The sequence below is a fragment of the Ochlerotatus camptorhynchus genome, unplaced genomic scaffold (genome assembly GCF_037179485.1).
Source record: "Ochlerotatus camptorhynchus isolate MF236.1 unplaced genomic scaffold, CSIRO-AGI_Acam_v1.1 ptg000258l, whole genome shotgun sequence".
NCBI classification, from domain to species: domain Eukaryota; kingdom Metazoa; phylum Arthropoda; class Insecta; order Diptera; family Culicidae; genus Ochlerotatus; species Ochlerotatus camptorhynchus.
In genome coordinates this window covers 251,406-264,718 of record NW_027040748.1, presented here as the reverse complement: position 1 = coordinate 264,718, position 13,313 = coordinate 251,406, and the positions used below count along the sequence as shown (strand labels likewise).

Sequence of the window (13,313 nt, the reverse complement as noted above, 5' to 3'; positions counted from 1 at the left end):
ATAAGGTGATTGGTAGCCTCACCAAATAGACTACACCCGGATATATTCCAGGTACCCCCAGGCAGTGGCGTAGCGTCACTGGATGACACGGGGGTGGGGGGCTTGGTCACTGATAATGACAATAAAATAAATAAACTTGAATAAGTAAGACGGGTCTGATCACACCATAGGTGGATAAATTCGGGTTTTTTTCATAATGGTCCCACTGTGCTCCGGCTTGGTTTTCCGGGACCATCCGTGCCTTTACCGACTAGGCCTCGATTTAGGATCAATTTAGTCCGCAGTATTCAGGTTTAAAGTAAACCTCAATTAAAAGTAGTGTTGTCATTACTTTAAATTGAGGTTTACTTTAGACCTGAGTAGATAAGAAGAAATGTAGTTGAAAAGATTGCCCTGTTCTTCTTGAGCAAATTGACATCAATATTCAACAAAGAGCCCTACGGAATAATTCAATGCTGCACCTTCCCATACAGCGAACTAATTATAGCATGTTCAGCGCAATCGGTGGTTTACAGAGACTCTTCAATGGGGTCTCCGCACTATTTGACTTTGACCTGAATCGCCAGCTGCTTCGCCGGCGATTTAGATCTTTAGAAAAAATTCTAGATCAGTTTAGTTTGTCTAGCAATGTTCCTTTTTGATGATTAGTTTTAGTACTTTTTATGTTTAGTTTAGGTTACATCATTGGGGCCAATGACGCTTATTGATGTTCAGTCATAACTCAATAAATAAATAAATAAATAAATAAAAAGTTGCCGTAAAGAACTCTAATTTATTTGTCATTATTACCTAAATTGATAAGGCTTCCCTTCAGCGTTGCCAGATATACCGATTTATCGGTATTTATACCGATTTATCGGTATTTATACCGATTTTTGAATTTGATGCCGATATACAGATAATGTTTTTTTTTTTCCTCTGTTTGGGACATAAACGCAGTAGACCAGTAATTTGATCTATTGTTATATTACAGAATACCGATTTTTGAGATTTTAATTTATCTTATCTACACAGTTCGAAAAAGTAGTGTACATTTCTGTCACTATGATGCACATAAATGGAGCGTCACATACCATACAAATTCACATTACAGATCGTGTAAATTTATGAGTCATTTCATGAAATATTCTAAATTTTGTATGCAACCATCCATATTTGTAAGCAATATTTCTTGCAAGTTGCTAGTTTACGTAAAAAGGAAGTTTACATGCTTAAATTTTAGCATGCATGGATATTTACATCACCATTAAAATTCATAATTTTTTGGTGTGTACTTTATCTTTTTGAATATCGAGCCTGCTCATAAACATATTCGTTTATGAAAATGTCTTATGCTTGATATTCTTTCAACTAATGTTTCGATTTCCTCACCTTTCTAGGCTACCTATGAATCGAGCAACAGCTGATGGCTCATTTCGGTAAATCCTGGGTATCAGTGCATAAATAGTTCCATCAAAATGTTCATCTTTTATCTTCCTGAAGTTTATTTAATATTCCCGTAGAAGTTTCTTCCAACTTTTCCCTGAAAGTTATTTTCCGATTCCCGCCAGAAAAAAATAATTTCAACTTCCCTTGTTTTTGCTTCGCTAGAAAGGTTCTTCCGTCTTCTAACACCAGTTTGTTGCTCAACTTTCCCGGGATTTCAGGGATGCTTCCAGAGTGTAATTGCGGTTCCATTAGCTTCAAGAAAATTACAGAAACTTTTAAGAAGATCTGAAACTTCAGAAAAGTCCATAATATAGGGTAAGTTTAAAGATCTGTAATAAATTAAAAACAGATTCATAAAATTCTGTTGAAATTTAAGAACCCGGGAATTTCAAGAAAGTTCAGAGGACTCAAATGAACCAGAAATAATTTGGAAACTTATCAAGTCCAATGAACTTCAGGGAATTTTAATAGTTTTCGCAACAGTTCCATTTGTATCAGGGGAATTAAAAAAGCTTTAGGGAAACTATGAGCACATCGTAACAGATTAAATAATTTCTATAAAATTTCTAAAACTTTAAAGGAGCTATGAAAAATGCAGGGTGTTTCCGAAATCTTCAACAAAGGTACGAGAGGTTCATGGCAATTTTGGAAACAACATGAACATAAGAAAACTGCTAGATATTTTTTTTTTAAATTTTAGATGGATGTCCACATCAACACACCATTTTGGTCTTAATGATGTCCCAGACAACCAGAATGCACGTATATTCAAAGTTGTTTTCGTGATATACAAACATATATACAAACAAACAATTCGTATAGAATGCAAAGAAATGGCCTATACGTACAAAAGTGGAGGCCATATACGTGCATATTTTAATTTAATTTTAAACGAGTTGATTTAACATCATATACGATTTAATCTGTAATAGCAAATTCATTTTGAAAAGTCTATCGATGTAATCTGATTTAATTTGTGATTCAGTATGACGGAAAAATGAGTCATTGCATATAAGTCGGAAATATGCATTCTATACGATTTAACTTAAACATAATGCGAAGTATGCCATTCTTATATGCGATTTTGACTTAAACTGTAGCAATTTACGATACTGTATGTACATTGTTATACGATTTCTGGTTGTCTGGGGTTTTACTTAAGACTAACATTCATAAGTTCAGTGGTAAAAGAAAACATAAAAAAAAAACTAAACACTCACTGGACACTAATAATAATAATAATAAAAGAAGATTTTAGATTTTTCCTCAATTGTTCTTCGCTTCAGAAAATACCGAGGGCTCTATTGAAGGTCCTTTGAATGCCATCAATAGCGGTATGCATCCCATAATTTGTCCGGCGTAGAGGTAAGCGCAGCATATGATTGTTCCATAGGGCTCTGGACTGGACATTTATGGCTATATCCTGCAGAACGACAGGGCAATCGATTTTGTTCTGAAGAATGCCTGCTACGAACAAGGCTCTGGATACGTTTCGTCTAGACCGCAGGGTCTCCAGATTGATAAGCTGGCAGCGGCTCTCGTAACTGGGCAGATGATAAGGATCACGCCAAGGTAGCCTATGCAAAGCAAATCTTACGAACCTTCGTTGTACAGATTTGATCCTTTTCGAGCCATTGAGGTATACTGGATTCCACACTGCAGAACTGAACTCTAGAATCGGGCGCACTAAAGAGCAGTGCAGCGATTTTAAACAGTATACGTCGGTGAAGTTCTTAGCTATGCATATGATGAAGCCCATTGTTCTTGATGCTTTATCAACGATGTACGATACGTGTTGCTTGAAGGTAAGTTGGGTATCCAGTATAACTCCAAGATCCTTAACATGACTGACGCGTTCGATTTCCGCTTCCGAGAGGGTATATTTGTAATTAATTGGTTACATTTTCCATGAGAATGATATCACTGAGCATTTACTTGGGTCGAATACCATTCGATTCAGTTTGCAGAAAAGAGCATCGACAATTGAGTGGATCCGATAAAAAATCTTTAGATCATCGGCAAATGATAGGCGAGGCCCTTTCAGCACTAGGTTCACAACGTTGAAGTACAACAAAAATAACAGCGGCAGAGTGACTACCTTGTGGAATTTCTGACGTAGCCTTGAAAACGTCCGATTGGCAGTCGCTGATAGTGACATTCATCCAGCGGTTGTTTAAATAGGAGTTGAACCATCCAGAAGTGAGCCATTAACGCCTAGTCTCTGTAGCTTTGCAATAGTGATACCACGGTTAATCTTGTCGAATGCTGCAGATAGATCAGTATAAATAAAGTCTGTTTGAGTCCGTTCTGACATGCTCGAAGTGATGTGCGACGTAAGACACAGCAAGTTTGTAGTAGATGAACGGTCGGGTACGAAGCCATGTTGGTCATCGCTCAAATACTGTTTACAATGAGCTAATAAAGGCTCCATTACGACCAACTCAAACAATTTCGAAACAGCACACAGAGAAGTGATGCCACGGTAGTTATCGATATTGTGCCTACTGCCTTTTTTGTACACGGGGAACATATGCGAATATTTCCAACACGATGGAAATATCCCACTAGATAACGACAGCTGGAACAAATGACGAAGTGGTGACAGCAAGCATTCGATATGGTTCTTCAGGATAATGGACGGCCCCGGATTGTGGGGTGACTTAAGCCGGTGAGATGCTTTGATGATCATCGTGTTATCTACATCGATTCCTGCAAAGGTCTGTCCGTGTAATGGTACGTTACTGACAGCAGAAGAGACGTGCTCATCAGATAAATTTTCATCTGTGAATACGTTGGCGAACTTGACGGAAAATAGACGGCTAATTTCGCCCGAATCGGTAGCTGTTTCCCCTTCGTTTTTTTAAAGGAAAGGTCTGTGCTTTTTATGGCAGTATCGAGAACTTTTAAAAATAAAAAAAGGGGGAAGGTCAGTGAACTTCAATTTTGATGTTCCATTAATTTCAAGATAATTGTGAGATTACTTCAGAAGTTCTGTAATCTTCAAGAAATTCCAGAGACCTTCAAAGAAGCTTAGAGATTTTCTGGTAGTTTCGTTATAATCAGATCATGAAAACTTCAGGGACATTAGGGTTCTTCAGGTATTTTTTATCAATAAAATCGTTGGATCTTTAGAACCCGTTAGGAACTTCAGGGAATGTTGTGCTAACATCTCCAAGTAATCTTTTTCTTCCGAAACTTGTACCCATATTTTCCTTGAAGTTTATTTCGACTGTTCCGTAAGCCCTTTGGCTTCCGACTATCTCCAGAAGTTTCGTCCAGCGCCTCCAGGAAGTTTCTTCCGTCTTCCCCAGGAAGTGCATTGAAATGTTTTACTTTAACGTTGCTAGTTGCTAGTCTGGGTTCTTATCGTAAAACTTTCAAGCTCATACTGACCGTAGATCTTAGTGATTTCTCGAAGAGATTTATAATAGTGATATAAGACGGCGTTAGTTAATTACGTAACGCTAAACATCGAAATTTACGGCACACTCTCCCCCGCTTGTTACAAAACGTAACGCGGAAAGTAACCCCCTTATCATCTATAAAATAATATTTTTCAATACATTTTTGATTTGCTTGAATATTCTTTATTTCAATGTAATTTAACATATTCAAAATGAGCATAAAAGATAAGCGTACCTGTATTTCAAAAGTTTAACGAAAGCAAAAACTCAACAAAGAAAAAAAACACATCCATTTTGGAAGATTTAGTGATGAAATTTGTTGACCTATATTTTCAAGCTTTGCATAAAGAATCGTTATTTTCATTGTTTTATCTTTGTTACATAACGCACAGCTTTACTCCCTTCCCCTATGTAAGAATTAGTTTCGATATAGATCACCCTCTCCTTCCCCATAAGCGTTATGTAATTTATGGACACCGCCTGATAATAAAGTGATGGTTGAGATATAACCATGGACCCTGGGGACCAATGGGGATAATCCGGAACATCCGTAAAAGCGGTCAATTTATGAAACATATCTTAGAGCTCCACGATTTGTTTGAGATCACATGTTGTGGTGATATATAAATTAATTTGAGTCTATGATCGGAATGTAAACCCTGTAAGGGTATGCGATATATCGACTTATACCGTTTATTTTGCTTTGAAATGGAATTTCACGGAATATTTTAAAAGTGCAAGTTTTATCCCTCGCTTCGTTATGTTTAAATCAGAAAATTCCAGGTCCAAATACTTCCATGTAAACGAAATTTCACGGAATTCCGCGGAGTTCGTTAAACTATATAGTTAAACCTAAAAATTTAATTGTCATTTATATTTTACATCATTGTGTATGACGTTAATTCAAGGTTTTAGTAGGCGATGTTGTCTAAATTGTATTACGATATATTGGATTCAGCCCAAAAGTATTCCCTTCTAAGATTACTGTCAATCCAAATGTTCTAAAGATCTAACGCTAGGGACCATGCACTTATTTCATAAGATTAAAAAAAAAAAATACAATTTCTTACGTTTTATGTATCTTGAAGAATAACATGAAGGATACAGCACATGCTAATGTTTGATATTAGGTCTGACTAAGGAGGTGCTGGGCTAGCAAAATCCCTTGAAAAATGTTACGTAATAAGTGCATTGTCCCCTGCTGTATCGATCTACGAAAAGTCTTCTTCCATTTATTGTTTCTGAATCCATCTACTCTATCTTCTAATCCATCTTCATGAGGGTGCTAAAGACGAAAGCTTTCCATATTGGCAGGACAAATAGTAATGAGGCAAAACAATTTAATGTTCACTAGTGCCTCCTAGTGGTAAAATTTGAATGATAATACCCGCCATTAGAAAGGCTTTATTCAAATTAACTACTTTTTTTTTCCTTGATCTGTTTTCCGTCGATCTTGTTTGCCGTACTGAGTACCAATGCTATCGATGTCAGGGAGGCAGCTCCTACACCTGAACCCTCCCTATCGACCCATCAGCTCATGGACCGGGGACCAACGACTTTACTTCTTTTCCTAAGGACGGCGTGATCAGAGATTATATGCCTCAGAGGTGCCGACTGGGATTGAACCCAGGCCCTTTGGAGTTAGAGGAAGCTACGCTTACGACTACACCATCGGCGCCGCTGGAATGAACAACTTTGTCAAAGACGTGATCTTTCTATATGGATATGGTTAGGAGAAATGATACAAAATAATATTTTGCTCACTAGTGTCTCCTAGTGAGAAATCTTTAAACGTTAATCCGAGTTGCTTGCTTACCGCCATTAGTCTCACAAGAACGAAGCCGATTGAAATGCGCGTAAGTTTGTTGCCTGATCGTATTTTCAAAATAAGTACCCACAATTAAACATCCACACACGCGATGTAGAACAACTCTTCATATGTGTTCTGTCCTCCAACTATTGCAGTGCTTCTTTGTTTGCTCCGTTTGGCGACGTCATTAAATTTACTTTTCAAGCTTGCCGCGCGCTACTCACAACTTAAATCCAGTTATCAGTGCTATACTCTGAATCGTGAGTCAGTATGAATTAAACCTTGATTGTGAAATGATCTCTCTGTAAAGTAGTGACTTGCGGTTTAATTAAGTTACTGTAGATCTGTAGCTATTATGCTGAAAGTAGTGCTTTTGTTGTTGGTTTTCATATCTTTGGTCGCTGGAGGTGAGTAAGTTTCGTTAATTTTGTTAGTATTTTGCTTACCTTGTATTACGATTTGCTTCTTGATACATATTGTTTGATCTAGAATATGCATTTGGTTAAATATATGAACAACTACGTCGTTTCAGCTTGTCGGATATACCTTCAGAACAATGTAACTCATGATAAGTCACCACTATTTTTGCAACGGAAAGGAATGCTCTACACTTTAGTGCAACCACATGGATCTCATTTTCAGCTGAAAGATGGTGAAAACGTCGTGTTGGGATGTGCTAACACAAGGAACAAAATTGCTGAAAGTGAGATTAACAAATCATTTACAACTGATCGATGCTAATTATGTCTTCTTATAGTCAATGAAAATCATGCCGAAGTATCATGTATCAGAAATGACGAATTCAAATTCAAAGATCGTAAACTGCAGTATGACAAACTGAACTGTTCGTCACCTGTTTCAAGTTCGATTAAAGCTCAAAATCGACCGTGTGCGGCTGGTTTGGGGAGGTGGTACAACCTTGGATTCGAAGTTTTAGGAGTACCATTTATCAGCTATTTCCAATCATGCTACAATCTGGAAAAGTCATCTGTGATCTACACCGAGCATGATCTACTGGGGAAATCGATCGATAGTAAGGTATATTTAGATTTGTTACGCAAATTATACACGGTTTCACAAATTCACAGATGCGCAAGTAGGCAACGATAGACCATCATTCAAAATAGGTGGACTAAAGGTTAAAGCACGGTTGTCTACTGTTTACACCCAAAACTCACAACGTACTAGGCTAACCGAACTCCTTGGATCCGAAGAACAAGCCAACCAGTACGTCTCAAAGTCATCATTTTTTGCTAAGGGTCACCTCACTCCGGACGGCGACTCAGTGTTGAATACCTGGGCTGGAGTGACGTATTATTACATCAATGTTGCACCGGAGTGGCAGGTAATTTAACCATACATTCTACCATGTTCTCAAATTTAGCTCATGGAAGTCATTTGAAATAATTTTCGTTTATGTATATACTGTTACCTTCCAATTAGATTATCAACACCGGCAATTGGTTGCGCGTTGAAAATGCCGCTCGCAAGACTGCAGCTAAGCTCAATGATACCGTAACAGTATTCACTGGAGTTTACGACGTTTTAACTCTGCCCGACATCAACGGTCGGATGGTTCCAATCACTCTCGCTGATGACGACCAGGTGGAAGCTCCGAAATGGCTTTGGAAAATTTTATTCCACCCAGCATCGAACGCTGCTATTGCATTCGTTACCCTGAACAATCCATTCGCTGCAAGCGGTGAACAGCTGTGCAACAACATCTGTAGCCAATATGGCTGGGCCCAGCAGGAGTTTCAGGATTTGCGACGGGGTTACACCCTCTGTTGCACAGTGCGAGATCTCCGCAAAGTAATCCCATTCATCCCATCGAAAGCAGACGGTGAAAAAATTCTTCGATTTAATTAAATTGTTTTCTACCGGTTTAGAGTACCTACGTATATTGAATTTTTTGAGGTGCAAATACGAATGAAAAAACAGGACCTTCAGAATTCAAATTTATACAAATATCAGATGATTGGGTGCAGCCGACCCAAACGAAGATCAGCAAACGTGAAGTCTACTCAAAATTGCGAAAATAAAATTCAATGAATATGCATTCAAACATGCTCGTTTCTGTTTTGGGCGTTAGTATGACTCTTTCGAGAGGTTGGTCAGCTCGGAAATCGGCCCCATGTGCCGATTGTGCTTGGTTATTCCCATACTCATATTCCCGATTGGTGTTCCTTCATCCACGCTTTTGAGACAGTTTTTCCGGTTCTTTTTTTTTGTGAATTTTTAACAAAGGGTACTAGACGTTTATTAAAAGTTTTTAATTTTCTTTCGCATAAAAATAGACGGGCGAGTTGCACAAAAAAGGGTTCGCTGGACGTATATCATAGCTCATTCTTTTCTTTTCTCGTGCCACTTGTGCCTATTACCTGTGTGGGATGTGTATTTCATTGCCTCATGTGAATGTTTGCCTACAACTAGCAAATGTTTCCCTGTTTTACGAATGGCTTGCACTGTGTGAGTAGTTGGTAGAATAAGTGGACATAATTCAGATATTCTGATTGATTGCCGTGGATAGAGGATAACTCGGCGCAAGCGAAATAATTCAAGAAATCGCTGCATTATTTTTCAAATTTCATTCACAAACCCGAAGTTTCAGAATCTAATCTCCAAGTTTGAAAAAGTGCAAGATTTAAAACTAAACATTCACGAAGTTATATTCTATCATAAGTTTATTGCTATAACTCTTATATATACTCTAATTGACGATATATATTACCGATTCGCATAAAAATTATACAAAATTAGTAATGTTTCACCGCATAAACCGATTATGTGATGTGGTCTTCGGAAGGTTATTTGGACAATTTTGTAATTTTTATGCTAGCTACATTTTCGAGTAAAATTTGTTTCCCCAAATACTCTGTGGCTATTAAATCGTCTCGTGAAGATTTTATACGGAAATATTCTTTCAGGAAAAACTTGCTTCTACGCTACGGTCTATTATAAGTACTGGTATTGCATTTGTTGTAAGAAAGAAATACAGAGGATGTAAGAAATCCACACATACATTTGATGGTCAAACCATTTGATTAATGTGGAACCATTACATTGATCACCTGACTAAATATCCAGATTGTACTAGAAACGGACTAACGGCCCGAGCAAAGTAAAATAACAACCTGATACCATCTTGAAAACAAGTCTTGTTATTCCAGATATAATTTTGTTTTCAGTTGCTATCGCGTAACTAATTTAGTTGTCAACCTCGACTAATTTTGTTATCAGTTGTTATCATGAAAGAATAATAAATGATGCATATTTAGTTCAGAACTTCAAATATAATCGGCATGGTAAGAAAAAAAAAGCACCGTCAATGATGTTCCAGTTATCAGCGTAACTGGTAGTAACCAAATTGATAAAATTTGATCATTGTTTCAAATTGCATGAATCCTAGGATTCGTTATCGATCTTTTCAATGATAACTATATCAGATATTTTAGTAATTTCCAAGGAGTATTCTTTTGTTATTTTTTTTTAATGTTGGCTGTTTATTCAACTACAATGATAACATATTCATTTATCAAATCTTGATAAGCGGGTATCAGAACTTCTTATCAATTTGTAATAAGCCTTTGCTCGGGGAATGTTTTGAAAATCAGTTTATAGGTTGATTAGAAACCTTCACCAAATACTTTTAGTTTATTAAAAGATGCTCAGTTCTTTATTTCTTGCCCAAGTAACACATAAAACATCTTTTTGAAAAAAAATTAGAACGGTTTGTTGTATAAATGGTGGTGCAAAAAACATCCCACGTTATATATGAGGTTTATAGATGTTTTCTTCATACTTCCTAGATTTCAACATTTTCCAAAATAGTTTTCTTTACATGTTATTGGAACGTGCATCTTACTGCTTTAATACCACGATAAAACTTGTCGTATACAAAATCAATCTTAGTTGAATTTATAAAGTTCATGAAGAGATTCTGTAATTTCCAGATTGGCGTGGACATTGACGGCGCTATTGAGCCGGACTGTCTCTTCACGCAGTGATTGACAGTTTCTTATGAGGTTTTTGGAGGTTTGTTATAAAAAAAGTTGAAAACACTTTTTAATGACATCTCATAAATAAATACAACTGAAAAGGTGCAGGTTGTCTTATAAAGAATTAAAAAAAAAACTTTTAGATAACTCTCTGGCAATTAAATGAAAGCTTTGCTGCCAACAAAACGTCTTTATGACGGATCAAAGCAACCTGGTCTATACAAGGTGTGGAATTGATGGGCTGTATGTATTGGTGTTGTTCGTTTTTCACTTGGCTTCCATTCGGCTTCGCACGATTCGCTTCTTTCGTACGCTCAAGCACGCTCGTAGCGACGTCTTAACGGTTGTTTCAATCAGCGTTTGCATAGGAAATTTCATATGGATTATAGAATTTCTGTTTGAAACCAAAATTTATTCCACTGAATGTTGAGATAATTTATTGTTTATTGTATTATCAAACTGTATACCATTAACAAGCAGTCTGCCGGTGAGTTTGTACCCGTTTTCAAGAGAGGAGTTATCATAAAATACAAAACGCCAGCTGATAGTTCCCGGAGAATTTACAAAAGAATACAGTCAAACGCAATAATTATGCAATCATAGCTAGGATTTGCTGAACTTCATATTTAGCTAATTTGCTTTCGAGTGTTATGACGTCGTGACCAGCCTCTCCCGCAATGTTTACCGTTTTCCCTCTACCAACGCATACGTGAGGGATATATCTCCACACAGTTCGAAAAGTAGTGTAAATGTCTGTTCAATATGATGCACACAAATGGAGCGTCATATATCATATAAGTTTACATTATATATCATGTAAAGTTCTAGCACAATTCATGCAATGTAGCAAATATTGTATACAAAAGCCCATCTTTGTAAACAACATTGTTTACAAGTTGCTCGGTTGTGTGAAATTAAATTTAAGTTTACGTGAATGAATGTTTACATCACAATTAAAATTCAGAATTTTTATCTGTGCAAACCTTGTGTAGACCAGGTTGGGATCAAAGGTGTGTTGCACGAGATTATTATTTTCATGCCATTGGATACTTATAATAAAAACTAAAAATAAAGCGGAATTGGTCTAGTTAGGAAGTAATAAGTCTACCACGCCAAGGACCAGTGTTCCAATCCCATACCCAAAGGAAGTAAAGGCGTGTTGCAAACGACCTCAGCAGGAATTAAAGCTTTAGTCGAACCGGCCAACGCACAATGATCACCTCAATGATACCTTAAGTTTCATCGAATGATCTTTTCCTGCTATTTTCCATCATTAACTCCACAACCCTTATATAACGCATCTGCGTCTCCTACATTTTCACTAGTTTCTTCTTTCCTATCTCTTTCCACCTTTTTTCTTTCCTTTACTCACGATCTTCTCGTACATTCGTCTTCCGCCTGTGCACTTGATCAGTCGTTCGGTCCGCATATTGTGGACATATCGAGACAGCCTGACTGTGGAATGGCAATGCAACTCCCAAAATCCAACCGGACCACCATCTCCCGGTTTGATCGCTCGTTCCACCGATCCAAACGCTTTAACATGACCTGGAGATTGACTGATCCACCGGTTAGTTTGAGGTTGTAAAAACAAAAGCCTCCTATTTCGAAGGCTCTTGCTTGGTGTTTATGGGTCTATCAACCCGCGGCTTGTGGGAGCTGATGTGCTATATTTGTCCTCCGTCTCACCAGGATCGTGCTCGTTCTCGTTCGTCCGACTAATAGATGTGGTGTTTTGCGGAGACTAATTTTCGGATGCCAGATTTTTGCGACGTGGGAAGCTTTCTGCTCTTCATCGTGGGAAGATGGCGTCGTGAAATGTGCGGAAAATCTTCGTCACTGAGTATGTAGTTACTTTGACTAGGATAGGCCAACACTATCCAACGAATTCCACGCGACGGTGCTGCAAGCGCATCTCGCGCGTCGAAAGCATTCTTCGTTGTACTGGTACACTGAACCAAAACATCCGCAATACTTCGAATGATTATTGCATTGCTCGAGCCCTTTAACAATATGCATTCGAATTTCGGATGATTTTCTTACGGTTGAATTCGTCGTCAGATGATGAACATCCATATGACTGTCATCCCAATACAGGATGATTTTCGTTTGAAAATTAGATATAAAACATACGGCACTCAGAGGACAAACATTCAAGAATAGTGTGACATGCAAGTGCTTTTAATTAGATTTATAATTTGATTATCTACAATTCCATACTGAATAGCCATAATAAGCCATTCCATTATTGATACAAAAAAATTTCGTGGTGAAGAAAACCTCCTCCACCACGAAATTAGCCAAACATTGGTTGTCATCGTTTACCTTTGTTCGTAACAGCTCTGATAGCGATGCATATGCTTCCACCTCGTTTGTCAGCTCAGATAAGCAAATGACGTTCGATAGAATTATTTAAATCATCGTTTTGAATGATTTGCGTTATGATGCAGAACCAATATCATATGCATTTCCATTTAATATGACAGTCATTCTGCAGAGAACATTACGCATTTCAACTGAAGGCCCTATCCCTTATCATAACAAGTTTCATTCTGTATTCGAGAGGAAAATCATCTGATTTCAAAACAACCGTCATCCGGTTGCAGCTATCATTCGAAAAAGCGATTTCGGTGTTTTGTTTTGAATGGTCTGAAGTTTCATTCGATCAGAGGA

At 37.5% G+C, this 13,313-nt stretch overlaps 1 protein-coding gene across 1 annotated transcript; it reads left to right on the top strand.

Moving 5' to 3' along the window:
* The first annotated feature begins 6,911 nt into the window (after positions 1-6,911).
* Positions 6,912-8,707, top strand: LOC135705127 (uncharacterized). The gene is made up of 5 exons (XM_065226696.1): positions 6,912-7,049; positions 7,175-7,345; positions 7,400-7,675; positions 7,731-7,987; positions 8,086-8,707. The coding sequence occupies exons 1-5, from the start codon at positions 6,998-7,000 to the stop codon at positions 8,509-8,511; spliced, it is 1,182 nt and encodes a 393-aa protein (XP_065082768.1). The 5' UTR covers positions 6,912-6,997; the 3' UTR covers positions 8,512-8,707.
* The last annotated feature ends 4,606 nt before the right edge of the window (positions 8,708-13,313 follow it).